The sequence below is a fragment of the Contarinia nasturtii genome, unplaced genomic scaffold (genome assembly GCF_009176525.2).
Source record: "Contarinia nasturtii isolate CC-2019 unplaced genomic scaffold, AAFC_CNas_1.1 Cnas_scaffold_1565, whole genome shotgun sequence".
Lineage (NCBI taxonomy): Eukaryota > Metazoa > Arthropoda > Insecta > Diptera > Cecidomyiidae > Contarinia > Contarinia nasturtii.
Genome location: NW_022198900.1, coordinates 414958 through 432872, shown reverse-complemented (window position 1 = coordinate 432872; position 17915 = coordinate 414958). Strand labels below are relative to the sequence as shown.

The 17915-nt window shown below is 34.0% G+C and overlaps 1 protein-coding gene and 1 long non-coding RNA gene across 3 annotated transcripts; both read right to left on the bottom strand.

Moving 5' to 3' along the window:
• Positions 1–4936: 4936 nt before the first annotated feature.
• On the bottom strand, positions 4937–8557 carry LOC116346569. Its single transcript, XR_004201593.1, has 3 exons — positions 8397–8557; positions 7909–8286; positions 4937–7836 (listed from the first exon to the last, which is right to left on the bottom strand). It is a non-coding gene; the product is annotated as an uncharacterized LOC116346569 (long non-coding RNA).
• A 2105-nt stretch (positions 8558–10662) lies between these two features.
• LOC116346539 (putative cyclin-dependent serine/threonine-protein kinase DDB_G0272797/DDB_G0274007) lies at positions 10663–16336 on the bottom strand. 2 transcript variants are annotated; one of them, XM_031776647.1, is made up of 6 exons: positions 15837–16336; positions 14993–15078; positions 14496–14603; positions 13749–13828; positions 10985–12205; positions 10663–10909 (listed from the first exon to the last, which is right to left on the bottom strand). In XM_031776647.1, the coding sequence occupies exons 1-6, from the start codon at positions 15879–15881 to the stop codon at positions 10800–10802; spliced, it is 1650 nt and encodes a 549-aa protein (XP_031632507.1). In that variant the 5' UTR covers positions 15882–16336; the 3' UTR covers positions 10663–10799. The 2 variants fall into 2 exon arrangements, with proteins under 2 accessions (XP_031632507.1, XP_031632508.1); XM_031776648.1 differs by having other exon boundaries at positions 10796–10920.
• Between the last annotated feature and the right edge of the window lie 1579 nt (positions 16337–17915).

Genomic DNA, 17915 nt, shown 5'->3' with positions numbered 1-17915 from the left:
TACACGATCGAATCCAGTATACAACTGACTTAGCACTTCACATCAAGAGATGAGACTAGCTGTCGGCGCAATCGCACAACTCACCATGTACACAACCATTTCTCTCTGCTCTAACAGATTTGTGTTTATTGTTTGTTACTTCGTTCGCTATAACGGTTCGTTTGTGTATTTTGTTTCGGATTATTTCGTTCGTTCGTTTGCGTTAGCGCTGCATTTTTCTATATATTTGCCGATTGAAAGAATATGAGAAAACATTGGAAAAATTATTATGATGCGCTCTCTTCTTGCATCATCAACTTGTTTTTTTTTTCTTCTTTTACTTCTTCTTCGGTGTATGCAATTCGATTTTTCACCTGTATGCATAGCTTTTGCATTTGAAATTGTACATACATACAGGCCATTCAAGTTTCGGAAGTAATGTGTGTGTCTCTTTTGACAATTTACAGTGTTTGGTATTAGCTATGTGTTTTCCGTTAAGTCCGAAATGGGATGCATGCTGCATATTTAACCATCTTTTATTAACGTAAATAACTTTGGTCAGTTTCCATTTGGTGATCAATTTCCATTTTGGTGATCAATTTTGTTTAATGGCCACACAATGTATGTGTGTACAGCGGTGTGTTCAATGTATGCTGTGAACCGATTTTAAATACTTTTCCATCAACAAAATGTATCTACAGTTTACTAGTGTAAACACTATACATATCAAAATGTTCATGTTGTTGCCGCTTTTAAAAGCCAATTTTCCATTAATTGGAATTAATTTTTAACAGCAATTGCAGCATCTTTATGGGTACCATCCATACAAATGCGACATTTTGCGCTCACCACACTGCACTCTACAACTAAGTATATTACACTTTTATTGCTCGTTTGGGTCATGACACAATAAATCATGCCGCACGCACGCACAATACACTTTTTTTTCTCTTTCGAATCTATTGCACTTACTCATTCTCTATATCGTCTGTGTTCGCCACCACAGACACCAGCCAGCATACATCAATCAAAATTTGGTCATCAACATTACTTACTTACGATTATGTCTGTCGGTGCCTTTAATAAAATTCGAATTCACATCAAATTAACCATTTAACTCAACGTTTAATGCAATTTTGGTCGTTGAACATTCAGTTTTAAACGACTTTTGAACGACAAAAAAAAAGAATCGCAATTGAAACAATTTCATTGAGTGATTTCGTTTCTGGATAATCTAGACACTACGCACACCAAATGACTTTGAAGAGAAGTCATTTTCTGTCTCTTTCGATCTTTTACGATATTGTCACTGAAATATTAATTCAAAGCACACATGATGCATTCACGATAGCTACTACGGAAATTTTAGCAATTCGATTTGGTTGACTCAAACATCGCAAATCTATTTCCAAATACATTTTGTTAATAGCATTTTAAAACAAATTATTGCCAAATGCAGATATATTTATTGAATTGCTGTTTCTTTTTAATTTGGACAATTAGTTTTGAATGCTTCAGTTTTTAATCATAAACAAAATGGAAAATGTTCAATATAATCATTACAAAATGCGTTTGTTCGGTCATTTTTATGTTGTTGTATTTTGTTATGTTAAATCGGAAATCATGTTTCGCATCGTTGAATTAATTTTACAAAATTCTCAAACCACTTACACTCAGCACTACTGTATGACATTGCATTTTATGATTTTACAACAGCATTCGTTATGTGATTTAAAATTGCAGCATCATCAAACATTTGAGCACAATTCATCCTGACAGTGTTTTACATCTCCTCAGTTAGTAGCAAAAAATGTGTTTTATAGGTAGGTGTAGACTTCGAGACTCAAAAACGTAAACGTGTCAATAAATGTTGGTTTCGGTGAAATCTTTTCCTGAATTTCATAGTTTTTTCTCTTCAGAGGATTTTTGTTAAAAATCAGGAACTTCTCTTCTATTTTATGGCGCAAAGTAAAGGACATGTCAAAAATGGCAACAGTACGTATCACGATTCTGTCCCAAAAAAAAATTACGGATGCCATTCATCAGTTAAAAGCGACAGTGGATGTTTTGGACGAAAAACGCATTTCACTGTCTCTTATGGTTGATCAGAAACTGAGCAAAATCAAATGAGCATAAATCCATAAATAAACATAGATGTGAAAAGAAAGTTGTGCGAATTAGTTTTGTGTATTTGGCCAGCCGGTGTGGTCGGTCTCAATTTTTTTTGTTCGTTTTCTTCCGATTTTCATTCGATTTAATATACGATCTTAAGTAAGTGCGCGAAAGTAGCAACAAGATCCACCACCGATTATTTAATCATCATTTTGCAATCATCGTTCGATGCGTTGACCAAACAACTTATTAAATGGCCGTTAAACGGAAAAAAAGATGCTTGTTTTTTTCAAACATTTTCGCATGATGCTGTTTGTGCGTGGTAAGTGTACTTGTGAACGATTTTGTATGTGTGCGTGACAGTGCAAAATAGGTATCGAATGCATGATAACATTCGCTCAGATCCATTATCACCATACTTTACGATCAATTAACATTCAATGCAGCGTAGTTCAAAGCCAGGAAAATATGGCTCGAAGATATTTTGTATTCCGTTTAATATAAGCTTATGATTTTATTATAAATCGCAATGTAGAACTAGTTCCGCATGAGTATAGCATAGTTGAAGGTGATTTCTCCAATTCGATTTAATGCATTTGCTCGCCATTAAATTGCATTACAAATGGTTACATGTCACAAACACAACCGATTTGTGCCCAAGACACTTCTCGTATATAACACATTTTACGCAGACATTTTTATCGCAACGAAAAACATTTGACTAATTGGAGAAAAAAAAACAGCAATTTCAAAATAAACAACACACCTTTGAGGAAGTACACTATTTCGAATATTTTGAATTCATTTCATCACAAAATATGTCCCATTTGTCATTCATTTTCCAGAGATTTCATATCTAGAAATTATTTGAATAATTGAGATTACCATACAGAAATATTTCGATTTTTTATACTATAAAAACTGATAAATTCAATGTATACCCATATAACTCATTTGCGGAGTAATTTTGTCGATGACGGGACTGTGCGGAGTTCGGCGGAGATAGCATCCAAATGCTGTGTGTACGAGTGCAACAGCATTCTTTGCTGTTCATAGATTTATTTTGTCCAAACGAACATCTTAGTAGCCGTACACACAGCTAAGTTACTAATCATCTGCGTAAGAATGATGCACATAGAAGTGCTGTTACCCTCGTACACACAGAGCTTGTATTTCATCTCCGTCAAACTCCGCACAGTCCCGCCACCGTCAAAATTACTCCGCAAATGAATTATATGGGTAGTAATTCCGGTTCGTTTCATTTCGAAAAACATTGATGTATAAAACGGTCAATGAAAAGTGCAACTGATATTAATTTTATTTCAAATCTAACATCAGATTCTCTAGCGGAGAAACCTACATAATGTTTTGATTGAAAATAAATCGAAATGATATTTTAGAATTATTCCTCAGACTCTTTGAATATAGACTGCGAGGTCACATATGAGTGCTAGCTCAAAATATTCCCAGAACAAAAATCCTCTCAATGTGTTCAGAATATTGATTAATTTTATAATTCGATTTTTCCTAGTATTTCAGTCTCCTTCATTAATGAGAGTTCTTATTTAAAATGATTGACATCATTATTATTAAGTATAAAATTACCTTTGAAAAAGCATAACCTCTGTATAGAAAGTCTTTGGAATAAATTCAGGCGTTTATTGCGCTACATAACTGTCAACCAATGCACATAGGAGACTAGATGGGACTCCTACTCTACTGTCAAATACAAACCATTCAAATATATTCATTCGCGATGGTGTACAAATTGGATTTACGAAAAAGTGTCTCAAGTGGTTTTTTGGACAGCTAAGTTCAAAACAAATTCTGCATGCGCGTAAAGTTGAACCAATCTGTCTTCGAACCATGCATCGTGTTTCATGGAATTAGTAGGATCTTTAGGAATCAGCAAAATAAGTTACGAAAAAATTCCGAAGGGTGTCATAAATTGGGTGTTTACTTCACCTCATAGCATGTTGCACTGAAAAATTCATCATTTTGGACGGTGAAACATTCATCGCTATATCGAATCACGAATCAAGTGCAAGTGGTTTCTCTTGCATTGATTATATTAGGGCATTACTATATAAGGCTAGAGACGTCGACAACCCGAACTTTGATAAAGGGGTGTTGGTATGGTGGGATCTTCTTTGGAAGGTGTTTTAGAGCCATTATTCGAAAATTTAATGCTAAAAATGAAGGTTAAACCTCCATTACTTGCTCAATTATCAACCAAATATTGTTGAAATCGATAGAATTCGTTGAGAACTATCTGATTAAAGACAAAATTATGATTTGCAAGCAGAATAAACCACAATAATGGCTCACTTCTTGAAAAATATCATTTCCATGAAAAAAGGACCATCTTTTTAACTTCAGAAAAAAACACAAAATTAATTATTTCTAGTCTGTTTTTGGATGTATGTTATAGGTGAAGGTTCAAAATACTTGAAACGTGCAACAATTGGTTGGATGGATTGGTCCGTTCAGTGTAAAGTGAATGTGCTATTCGATAGCCTATGAATAAAAGTTTATACCAATAAAAAAGAATTTAATATTGTGTATTTGTTTTTCAAATGGCGAACGCCTTAATTTATTCCGAAGACTTTCTATACAGATGTTATTCCGAAAAATGGTAGAAAAAAAGATTTTTACTAACCGTTGTAAAACTGGGCTAAAAACTGTAAAAACCTGGAATGTAGAATGCAAACCTCAATTTGAAGTGTAAATAAAATGCATTTTGATAAATGAAAGTAACAATGTTTTTGAACAATTGATCTATTGAATTTATTTCGTACTGATGTTTTTCCAATAATGAATAAATAAATAACTATTTTTGTGTGTTGCAATTATTGGACTGAAATTCACTCAACACATCATGTTGCTATTAAACAATTGAGAGTAAATATGTAAATTTGTTTGCCGTTTCAATGGGTATCATTATCAGCTACAATATTGTAAGAAATATTGGCGAAAATTTTAATGGACCGAAGTATCGACCACAATCTCAATCGGTATATTAATTAGGCTATTGATTTCGCTTGCATTTTGTGTGCATTTTAGCGTGATCAATTTTCGATTTAATATTTATTAGAAGCACTTAATTTTACATAAAACAATTGCAACTCAATCAAATTCAGGATACGTTTCTCGACGAAAGAAGATTGAGAAATCTATAAAATTCAATGAAGAGAACAATTGTATAATATTGAATTGAATGGTTGTGGATCGAAAAAGATCTGATAATCTAAAATCGAGACCTTGAAATGATTTGGAATCACCCTTAGAAAGTGTGTTAGAAAAAAATGTCCAGTTTAGACAAAATATGATTCTCAAAATATGAATTTCAATATGTGAAAAATAAAGTGCATTACCCTTAGAAAGTGAAATCAATGACAAATATGCACGAGACAGTTTTTCCTGAACTACTAATATAACTTTTCCTTCATACCCGTAAAAATTGCGGATGTTTAAAAAAGCAGTTCTGAATAAACTAAATAAAAACAACAACTTCATTTATGATCATCTTCCTTCATTTTCACCTTTTCTTAAGCTTGTGTGTCGAAGTTTGATTTATTTTCAAAGCGAATGTGTGTTCGGCATCTGAAATTTGTTTAATGCTTTTTTTTACTTCCCAAATGTAATTAAGTGATCATATATGATGCCGAAAATGTGATTGAGCTTGTTAGAAGAAGCAAACAAAAAAAAATCAGCTCTTCTCACTTTCGAACAATAATTGTTGAACAATAAACAATTGAGCCAAGAGAAAAATCGTTTTATTTGTCTATTATAATTGTTTTTTCCATCATCAACGTCTTCATTTTCTTTTTCTAAATTTCAAGATTCAATCGTTCTCTCTCTTTCACTCGTTCAAGCATGCAAACAATGCTTTTGATTAAATTTGTCGGCCTGTCATTATTTTTGGTCGATCTTAAGAAAATCTTATTCCGGTTCAAATAAGTTTTAAAAGAACGTTTTAAAGCCACATTTTACTCCCCGCGCACTTGAATTAACCTAATTCGCGAGTGCGACGGTAAGATTTTTGCCGATGCGAGACGCCAGTAAATAATGTCTTTCCACAACAGACGAAAGTCATTAATACCGCATTTCAATGAATATATTATAATGTGAGTTGTTGTATTTTTGTTTCGCTTCATTCTCTCTCTCTCTCTCGCTCTCCCGGTGTGCGTTTTTTTCTCTTCAATTGGTTCAATGTTTTATTCCATTGTCTTTCTGCATACATGATCTCATGAACACACAAAAAAAACACAATAATAACAATTTTAAATGTGAACATCGTTCGAACGCGCGAGCGCGCTCTGTTTCTCCCATTTCATTCTCTGCATCTCACACACTGAACGCATTTGAACTTCATCGTCAAGAAAGTGAATCATCATCATCATCTGATCGCGCGTCGTCATTGTGCGTGCGCAAAGAATGGCAAGAGAAAATTGAAGGCGAAAAATCATGGAAAACAGTTCAACATCTAAATTATCTGGTCAAATTGGAATGTTTTTTTGTTCATCTCTTCTACATAACAAATAAACACAAAACACATCTATATCTAATCTCTTTGCCGTTTTGGGTGCGTGTATTCTGTTTATATTATTATGAAATATAATACTCTTTCACTGATGATCACAAACATGAACATTACTACAACAATGCTCGCATTTCACACACAATCCTGTCAATTCACAACACTTTCCCGCAATCGGCTCATTGTCTCTCAATCAATAATTAATTTTCACATTTAATGTAATTTCAGTTTCGTTTTGAATGGCTCATCACATTTCAGCAAACTCATTCATCACAAGTGATCACACTTATCAAGAGCAAAAAAAACACAAAACAAAAAAACATTTAAGGAGACTTTTGTTCAATTGGAGCTTCAAAAAGTTTTTTTATTGTTTTTGGTGCTGTTCTGGAAAAGCAACGGTGACTACAATTTAAACACCGTTTGGCGCGAACTATTGCATTTTGTTTTGTGTTCTATTTACTTTGGGTAGAAAATGATGCAAAAGAAAATTACTATTTCTTTCGCTGATTTTTTTTCTTTTCAGTTTTCGAATAGAAGAAATTGCCCAAGGAAGTAACGCCTTGAAATTTCATGAGAAAAAATTGTGTATTTTTCGTCGTTCACTCTATCAAGAGGTTTGCTTGTGGATAGTGCATGTCCTAACGTTATTTTTTCTGTAATATGAACCCGCTATTGATGTCGTAAAAGAAAACTCTGAGTCTGGGTGTGGTAAAAGTGAATTCATAACAAATTAATATTCCACAAAGTTATGCAAATGGTGCCATCGATTTTGATCAATTTTTTTTTGCGAATTTCAGAAGTTGCATGTTACATTTGCGTTTTGCGTCTAAGCTAAGCGTTTACATTGGCGATATGTCGATTTAATGCTGTTTTACATGAATTTTCATTTGTTTATTCAAAATCGATACAAATTACGCACAAGTCTTGTTTTTCATACAAACGTATATCCATACCATACTGTTTTCATTGCACGGTGCTTTGACAGGTTTTCAACGTTTGCGAATAAAAATGTATTTATCACTGTTTCTTTGTCAAGAAATGCCGAAAAAAAATCTGCCCATGTGAAGGTGAATGGTATTTATTTATGTGTGTGCTTCGTCCCTTTGGTGACAAACGAGCTCTGAGTTCATTGTGTTCTTTTTGTTCTTTGCAAAAATGTGATGCCGAAACGTCCGGTGTATTTCGTGTAAACCAAAATAGTGTTGCTGAAATGAAATAAATAAGAAATTCACGTTAATCCGTCTCTCTGATCCCCATCGTTCCGTTGAATGCACAACCTGATGCGTGTCATTTAAACTAAATGTGTGCGAGGCAATGTTAAATATTGTGGAATTTGGTTCAAGAATTGTTCTCTATGTGACCAAACATGAAACTGCTGCAGGATTTCTATATATGTTTGTGGTGATTTAATAGTGGCGACACTTCCAATGGCGACGATAACAGATGTAACAGAATCGAATTTCTGGAACACAGACCAATCCGCATGGGTCACAATACGAACGATATTTGCATGACCGCAAGCTGCAATGTGAATGCAAACTAGTACATGGTGAGCACGAGTAACACGATCCGTATGAATAACAGCACAAATCGGTACACATTTTCCTCTCTTTCTCTATTCTCTCTCTGTCTGTCTCTCGCACACTTCTTAACGACTTGCTTGATAACATCGCCGAAGAGTAAGGAGAAGAAGAAGAGGAAAATTCGAAAAGACGTTGATTTTAATTGCAAAATGAAAGTTTACAACAAACAAACAAAAAATCACCTCCAAGAAATGCTTTCCGTCCCCTTTTTTTTAAAACCAACAAAAATCGAACGCTTTGAAAAAGAGCTAAGAAAAAAGGTCCTTGGTCCGCCAAATCAGCGATATAGTCAACTGAAGCGCAAATTCGTTTCTTGCAAATGATGAAGTCACAATAAATTTTAGCTTGGTGTATCTGCTTCGATTTTCTCACTCGCGTACACATCGCGGTTGTTATAGAAACCATTTCAGGCATTGATATAACTTTCAGTGAACTTGATCTATATTTCGTGGCGCAAAAAAAATAATATGCTTTATTCATTCTAAACACGAACAAAGCAGAATACACACATTAACAAAACCAAGCGAGTCTTACAATTTGCGTTTATTTTGGCTTTTTGCTTTTCCATTCGATTTGCAAATAATACTTTTTTGTTTTGTTGTTTGCAATTTCTCAAAGTTCGTATCATAAATTCAGATGACAACAAATTATATGAATAGAATAATTCGAAATACTGAGCACAAACCACATCAGAATCTAATTACAAAATCAATTTTACATATTTATTTGGGACAAACTATACATTTTTATCGACCGAAGCGCGCGATTAGGCAAATATAGAGAAAGGGTTCCGTGCACCAATCATCTAATAAACGATTTGACAAGAACTTCAGCGTATTTATATTGCAATTGACAACCACAAATTATGCTCCACTGACATACATCCATACTTGTGTCGTGGATTTTTCATGTTTCACATTTTATTGCAATCTTTTTTTTCCCTCTCTCACGCTGTAGTTTTTTAAGTTCAATGTTCATGTAAATAGAAATGAAAATCACAACTTTGTTGAAAAATCTATTATAGAAATTGGTTGTGGTTTAATCACAAGACTCATTGAACATGGAAATTGTCCCGGATAGAATTGCTTTGCATATTTCATGGCCATTCATAATCGAATATTTAATGCTGAAGTTTTCTAAATCATATTTCTCGAAAAGAACAGCACTAATTTAGTTCTTACCTACAATCTTGTTCGGAGATAGAGAGAGAGAGAGAGAGAGAGAGAGAGAGAGAGCAAGAGGCATCATTTTGCGTAAGAAAACTTTAATAACGTATGAATGCCAAAAACATAGCAGTATCAATATCTTAGAATGTTATGTGAGATGCACACAATGTTGAGGAAAAGTTCGGATCGAATTTCGAAAGAAAACACACAAATTAATTTAAGAATAAAACGAAAAGTTTTCTTCGCTTTCGAAGACTTATTCGATTTGGAAGATTGGTCGGGATGGGTTGTTGAGTTATTCGACATAAAATAGGTTCGAACTTTGTTCAGATATATTTTTTGCCCTAGTTTATTACAACACACATTGTTCGATTCCAAGCGAATGCATAACGTCATACAATTATCTTGTCTTGCATATGCATCTCCTACAGTAGAAAATAATCGACACACTCACTTAGTTTTTAGTGTTTGAAATTCATAGTTTGAAGAGAAAATTTGAATGGAGCATTTTTTTGTCGGTGACAGTATACATATTACATAGTCTTTTGTGATGGTTCATTTATTTGCAAGAAATTCGATTCAAAACAAGTAAGTGTTCATTGTTTCAATTTGATTACGAACTGAAAGATGAACTTTATTGAACAAAAAAGAAGTTTATTTTGTGGGCGAAGAAAAACAATGGGTGTACTCAGAAGAGTGTTTTGAATTCAAAGCCTGAAATTGTGGTTTTTTAGAAATTCTCTGTGTTTTATGCACTTTTGCTCCTGTTTTAAGAGGCTTTCGTTCATATCTTTTCTTAGCAAGAGAGACTGCTTGTCAGAGCAATAAATGTGGAGCGCTCTGAGGAACTGGAATAGAATTAGATTAATGTTTTAAATTCTGATATTTTGACCCTCACTAAGGACTCCTCCTTACTTCTCCCTTGCTACTCATGGCTCCTCCGGCTCCTCGAAGCGCTCCTTCTTTTACATATACTAGTAAGGTGTATAAGCTCATTTAAGATATGTTTGAACAAATGAACAATTACATCATCGTGCTTAAGCTTTGCGTCGACATGTACCTTTCCAGTCATGAAAAGAATCAGACATAAGCTTGCTTTAAAATGTATCAATAACCTTCTATTTACACAATAGCATTGCTCTGATAAACAGTCTCTACTAAATGACGTCTGACGGACCATTAATATAAAAAAAGGTTCATTTAACCTCCAAAGAGATGTATTTATTTTGATCTTAATGAAATATAATCAAAAATTGCACTTTTCTACATGGTAAATGAAAAAGACGTATATTGTTTTGTATTCTTATCCATGTAAATATTACATCTAAACTAAATAAAAACGAATTTTCGACATCTAAGTCATTATCTAAATATAAACGTGCTATTAATTCCGTGCGACGCCTGCAAATGGCATTTTGTTTAAACGATTGTATTGAATTCACCGGAATTTTCGATAGCTCGTCGGTCCCACATTTTTGCCACCGATTGTACAAAACCAGGTTTGATCCGCACGGCTGAGTTCATTTTACCTGCAATGGAGCTGCAAATTTATCAAACAAAATCCAAGTGATCGATTATGAATATTCAAACAATTTGATACTTACGAAAATCAACTTCGTCGTCTGTACTTTGTGTGCAACATCCATTTTTGCGTGAATTCATTTGAGTGATTGGAGCATCAACATGTTTTCTTGTGCCATTGCGATGATAAACACTGTTGTCGTTTGAGTGATGATGTCGCCGATCGTCTAAATTATGTGCTGAAGTAGAAGCAACAGTAGTGTTTATCGTTCGATTGTTAGACATTGACATGGGTTGAGCATAGTTTCGAATGACCATCATTGGTGCCGGCTGCTGCTGCGGTCGTTGTTGTTGTTGTTGTTGTTGTTGGTGGTGGTGATGTTGATGCTGATAATGTTCTGGTGCCGGATCGCGATATCGGCTTAATTCTTCTGATCGTGTTATTTTGATATTGGAATGTTTCGGCGGTGGCCGTTCATAGTCGTTGTGATCATAGTCACGGCTCAATTTGTACATCGATGTCGAATGGTTTCTTGTTGGTGGTGGTGGTGAATAGGATGATTGATGATCCAAGTATTGCGGATATGCAGATGTTTGTTGACGTTGGATGGCAGCATATTTTGGCATTTGGTTGTAATGCATTGTAGAATCGGTACGATGATCACGACGATGATTTGTCGTCGGATCACCACGAATCACATATTCGTCTGGATGCACCGTTTGAACAATGGCCGTTTTATGTGTATCGGCCACTTTGTTAAATGTTGGTCGCTTCTTTTCTGGCATCAAAACACGTTCAAATACTGGCTGCTCAGCCTGTGGCAAATGTTGATACTGTACAAAATCGATTGTATCACCGCGATGATAATTGCCATTTTTCGCAATGTCATCCGACATCGATGGGGCGGCACTTTGGAGCGTTTGCGTTTGCACTTGAACTTGCGTCTCTTTTACAAGTTTCGATGATTTCATCGCATCCGGTGGCTCGTCGATCACATGGTGTGGAGTCGGTTCTTTCACCTGAATACCTATTGTTGTATTCGATGGAACCGTCTCTGAAACGGTTACAATTTTCTGCTGTTTTTGGGGCTGTTGTTGTTGTTGTGGTGGTGGGGTCTGTGACTGGTGTTGCGGCATGGTGATTTCGTTATCTGTTTGTGTGGTATCGGTCACATGTCGAGCCATCGGATCAGACAAATCATACAGCATGACCAATGCAACAAAGAACGACAAACAACCCAAAATGATGGAATTATCATGCAATTCCCATGGCACCTGATCAAAGGCGGCCAATACGATTCCACCTGAAAAAAATGAAGAAAACCTCAACATATAATTCTTTTTTTTTTAAGTTTGTTTTATGGTGAACTTTAGACACCCTTTTCCGTATGCAAACTTATTAAATATGAAATGTTGGACACAAAAGCATCAAAAGCTTTCAACATTGTGCAACTTTTGATTCTTCACATTGATTTTCTTTAGCGCTGTACATTTTTTTGCATCCGAGTGCAAGCGACATCAAAAAAAGTTTCTTTTAAAGGGTTCATGTATTTTTCATTTTAGTAGAGTCAATTAAAAATGTCTCGGTAAATATTATACTTTTACGCAAATAGTAGTGAAATTTTTACCGCTTTTTCTCAACTATATTACATTTGCTAATATTATTTTATGAAATAATACGGGTGTTACATGAATTCTCTTCTGTTATTCAACTTGAGCATAGCTTACAAATTTTCCATGCACCGAATATGTTTGTTTAATTTTCATTCTTGTTCTCGTCGCTAGATTGTTGATTTTATGCATTTAAGGGTTTCGCATTTTAAAATGAAAGAACAAGAAAAAGAAGGGTTTGCAAGTTGCAACATGAAAGTAAATATCGTTACCATTAAATTACTTTGGCGAAAGTTATGCGAAAAGTGTTGAAGCGTTATTTCACCTCAAATCAGTTGATGTGATAGTTTTTCGATAATATTTCACTAAAACGGCAATTTTCCAGCGATAAAAACGAGTTTTCGAGAAATAGTGGTTTGCGATCAAAATTTTGAGCTTCTGCAGATGGTAATGAGAAATGAATGCAAATATTGTAGAATGGCCAAACATCAACGGTGTGTATATTTTTAATGCATAGCATCAAAAAGTATTTGTTATTGTTGAAATCGTTGTTTTTTTTTTTACTGTGAATGACCTTGCGCACTGTTGTGAATTACACAAGCGCAATAATTTTCAGTGAGATTGTGTTGAGGCTGTAACAAGGCCGTTAGCATCTCGTTAAGAGTCACTTATTTCTTACCCGAAAACTCGATGACTTCTCGAAAATTGTGCTTTTTCGCCTCTTCATCTCTCCCCGCTTTTCCGTTTTCTTCTCTCACATTCGGCTCATTATATTATGCGCGATACAATGTAGAAAGAAGAAAAACACATCATGCAACAATAAAAATGTATTTTGATTGAAGCACGTGCTTCGTCTGAGTATAGATTAATTCAATGAGGGTTCATGTTGTTTATCAAATGCAAAATTACAAACTTGACACATTTTATTACCAAGTATTTTTATTTTTTCACTCTCTATGTCACATAAAATAGCAATGAAGAGAGCGCAAAACAAAAAATGTGCACACTGATTGATGGGATAAAAATGTATGAAAATGACGCCAATTTGTCGAGCGTAAATCGAATGGTTTTGTTTTTCTCTAAGGTAGGCAATATTGTGTATGTGTATGTGCAGAGTAGAAAAGGTCATTTATCGAGATTATTATCGAGTTTTTTTATGATGCAAAATTTCAACAACCAGCAACAACAACAGTAAAAAAAATAACTAAACAAATGAAACATGCATTCAATACATACCCATGGCAAAGAAACAGAGCATTCCGACGATTAGAAAAATTTTCTCAATTAGCGATGGTCTTGTATTGGCATCGATACACCTAAAGATTGAAAAAGGTGAAATAATCAGAAAGAAACAAATAAAACAACAAAAAAATAAAAAAAAGCAACGCAATCATCATGGAATAAACAAACATGCAAAACCATGTGCAAAAACAAACATTGGATACAATGTATTCAAAAGAAATATATGCTAAATGAAAGAAACAAACGAAATGAATGTAAGCGAGCAATGTATGGAGAGAAAAAAAGTGCGCAAGCATATGCACAGTCATAAAATGTGAGTGCATTTTTTTTCGCGTGTTTCTCTTCATGCATTCGTTTTACTTATGGTAGATGAAAACATTTGCATGTGTGACACACATTAAATGTATAGTGTATACGCAAATCGGTCGGTAGTGTGCCCGTGTGCTTGCAGCCAGATACACATGCCAAAATGCAGAATCAACGCACATATATCTGGTGGTGAATTACACGTGTGCATTGTGCACAATTTTTTTTTGTCTTCAATGTGAACAGAAACATGCGAATATCAATTACAATTATTCTATTTACAGTATGTTTCATTCTTTTCTTCTTATCTTCTTGTTTCTTTTTTGATTTTAACTCGTTTCTGTTGTTGCCTGCTTATATGTCGATGTATGTTCTTTGTTTTTTCTTCACTCGCTCGCTATCTCTTTCCATCTATTTTACAAAGAAGTCTCTTACCTTGAAATTAGCATAAGTGTGGTAATCAATGAGAATCCACCGTACGTTATATTCGCAAACGTATTTCCCGCCGAAGACCATGTTATATTGTGCAGCAGACTCCATTCTCTACAGTTTCAAATATGAGTTTTCACCCGAAATAAAAAAAAACACACACACACACAAGAAGAAAAGAATGTCAATAAATAAACATTGCCGTAGCATGCATATGTGCTTAATGCAAATGATAGCCAAACAATTCTTAGAAAAAGTTTTGAACTTTCCATCTCTTTATGTGTGTTTATCTTAACCATTATTCTCATGGTATAAATTTTGATAGTAAAAAATTACATGTATTAAAAGAATTGTGATTGTTTTTCTTCGCCAAAAAGGTTGATACATTAATAATATATATAAATTCACACAGTAAGAAAATCCAAAAAAAAAATATTATTCGATGCATTAGTGGTGCAATCCATTAATTAAAAATTCCATTAAAAATAAGTAAAAAGTTTCACCTGGAGTATTTTTGGTTTCGTAGGAATACACGTCGCGATTCCAGATCAGTAATTACTTTCGTAACAAAACAAGCAATGCAACCCAACTAAATCCCGGAGAATTATAGCAAAGCAAATAAAATTGATAAAAAAAACAAGGGATTCAAGGCAATTATCAGTCTATATAGTAATTATTGCACGTTTGATGTATTATAATAGAATTTACTTGCTACTGAATTACTAAAACGCTCATTGAATGAATACTTAAAAACGGTACAAGTTTTCGATCATTTATTCACAGACGATACAAGAGTGAAGCCTTGATGAGCAATTACGCGATTTCAAAAGTACGTATATAAAATTGATTTTTACAACAAAATCTCGACATTCCAAGTTTTTATTGTACCGGAAAGAGTATACGTGCCCTTAAATTGTGGATTCAGACTCGGAGGGAAATGGCAAGATATATGACTCATGAATGTTGGAGAAAAACATTTACTCTATTTTCGTGAGATTTACTTGAAAATCAAAAATTATTAATCGGTGACTTAATTTTTATCGATTCACTTTTCGGAATACGAAGACAAAAAGAAATTACAAAATGCTTTTCAGAAAAAAAAAAAAATACTTTTTTCCACACGAAAGTTTGTAGCTTTTTTTGTTACAACAGAAAAGTGGCGAAAAGACGTTTTAATTATTTAAATTCGATCCTCATGGAATGAAGATCTTTGTTGATAGATCATGGTTTTTGTTCTTCGAATGAATTCTATCCACGATTCCGTCTTCCAAAACAATTTCACGTATTTTTTTTTTTTTTTTATTATTCTTCTCACGAAATCATATGTGTCTGGAGAAAACTTCTCACCAATTCAATAATTTTAATGGTAACTCGTGCAATAGCCGACCGCATGCTGAACGTGCCTTCTTTTTCACACACAAACACTTCTCGTAAACACAACTACTTTAAACCGATCAACGATAATCCCCACAAAATCAAGTTGCCATTATTTGGCTTGAACATTATTATTTTGGTCCATTGATTTTAAGAAGTAAATTGATTTTTTTTTACCACCGAGTCACTACTTGCGGTAATTGATCTGTGTGATATCAACGCAAAAATACATTGAGTCACTTTTGTTCAATTTCTTGTCAATTTTTTTCGCACTGTTCGTCGATTGATTTGGATCGCACTTAAAAAAAAAATCGCATTGAGAAGAAAGAAATTGAGAAGAAAGAAAGGAATTTCTTCTTATGGGAAATGCGTCTCTCTTTTTGAATTAAAACCACGGCAGAATGAACATTTGGTCAACGTCAATCGATTGAATAAAATATTTAGCAGATGTAAACAGAACTAAACTGAACTGAGTGACAGAAAAATGCAAACTGCACCAAAGTGATCAGTTTTGGTTTTGTGGTTAGAAAAAAACGTGGTGTGTAGGGAATAGTTTTCATGTAAAAGATAAATTACCTGACGAATAAATAAAATAGACAGAAGCAACAGCGAATACGAGAACGAAGGAAAAAAAATCGCATCTGAATAACAATGAAAACAGTTTGTATGTGTCATTCATTCATTTACATTTACTTTATTGTGTTGTGAATATTTGTTGTTTCTTTTGAGCACATTTGAGATATGACCGAAAATCTAAGTTAACATATACTCACGTGGGACCCAAAACAATGGAATGTATATTATATATATTCTTGAACTGCGTTTATTTGCAGTGGTAGTGCGACAGACAGGCCCATCTATCATATTGCTTCTGCCTCTAACACTTGGCAAATTTATAGAAGAAACAAAAAAAATACATCATATACTACACAAATTTCTGTTTGTTATTGTTGGTTTTTTATGGCCAGAGACGACGACGACAACGACAAATACCGCTGCTACTATAGATATTGACTAACTGTGCAAAATATGTGTGCACCTCATAACATTTTTTGGTTTATATGAAATTCGTCGCATTTATTTCCCATGCCATGTGTGTAGTATCAAGAGTGAGTGAGTTCGAGAGACAGAGACCTAGCGATGGAAGACAATTGCTTTGAATGGGTTTGTTTTCAGTTTATGCAGTAGTAACAATTATTATTATTTTAGATGCATTTTTTTGTTGGTGTTCATTTTCATTCTATCGTCTCTTTATCGTTTGTGTGTTTGCCGGTGTTTTAAAACAATTAGTTCCCATTTGAAAATTGGACACGTCGTTGTCGTCAGGCCATTTAATTCGGATTGTGTAAATAAGACATTTTTCGTAACACAATGAAAACTGATTCGAAATTCGATTGTTTCGTTCATTTTATCGAAATGTGCCATATTTCAAATAATCTACATATATACATTTTGTGCAAAATGAAAATTCACAAGGTAGAATTTATTATGTGTCACCTCATTCAATTTGCCCGTGAAATGTGTGCCAGCCCACACCATACGTTGTTTTTCACAACGCATCGCTCTTTTGCCATTTTTTTACATTACTTGGCGACATAGCCACAATAGGACCATAAACGTTTATCTCTCTTTTTCTCCTGAGTATAAAATGCTTCAGGTAATTATAGCCATAGAGTTTCTATTTATTATTTTCGGTGCTTAAATACTCGATGGAATAGTTGTATGATTATGGCAAAACTATAACCAATATGTTACATTGAAAGAGAGTTTTCTTCTTTCTTTCTTTGCTCGGTCACATTTACAATGAGGGCACATATTTACTTTTACTTATATGGTGTATATGAATTGCATTATACTTTAGAAAAGCTCCAATGGACCAACGATACAAAAAAACACTCACACAAAAATTACAATTGCATGAAAATATATATCTCTGCAAAAGACTGAATCCATTATTTTAGCTTATTAGAATGCACAAAAAGTGGCGCTTCAATGAATTCAGTAGAAAAAAAAACATACATCTTCAAATAATCGGCTCAACAACTTGAATTG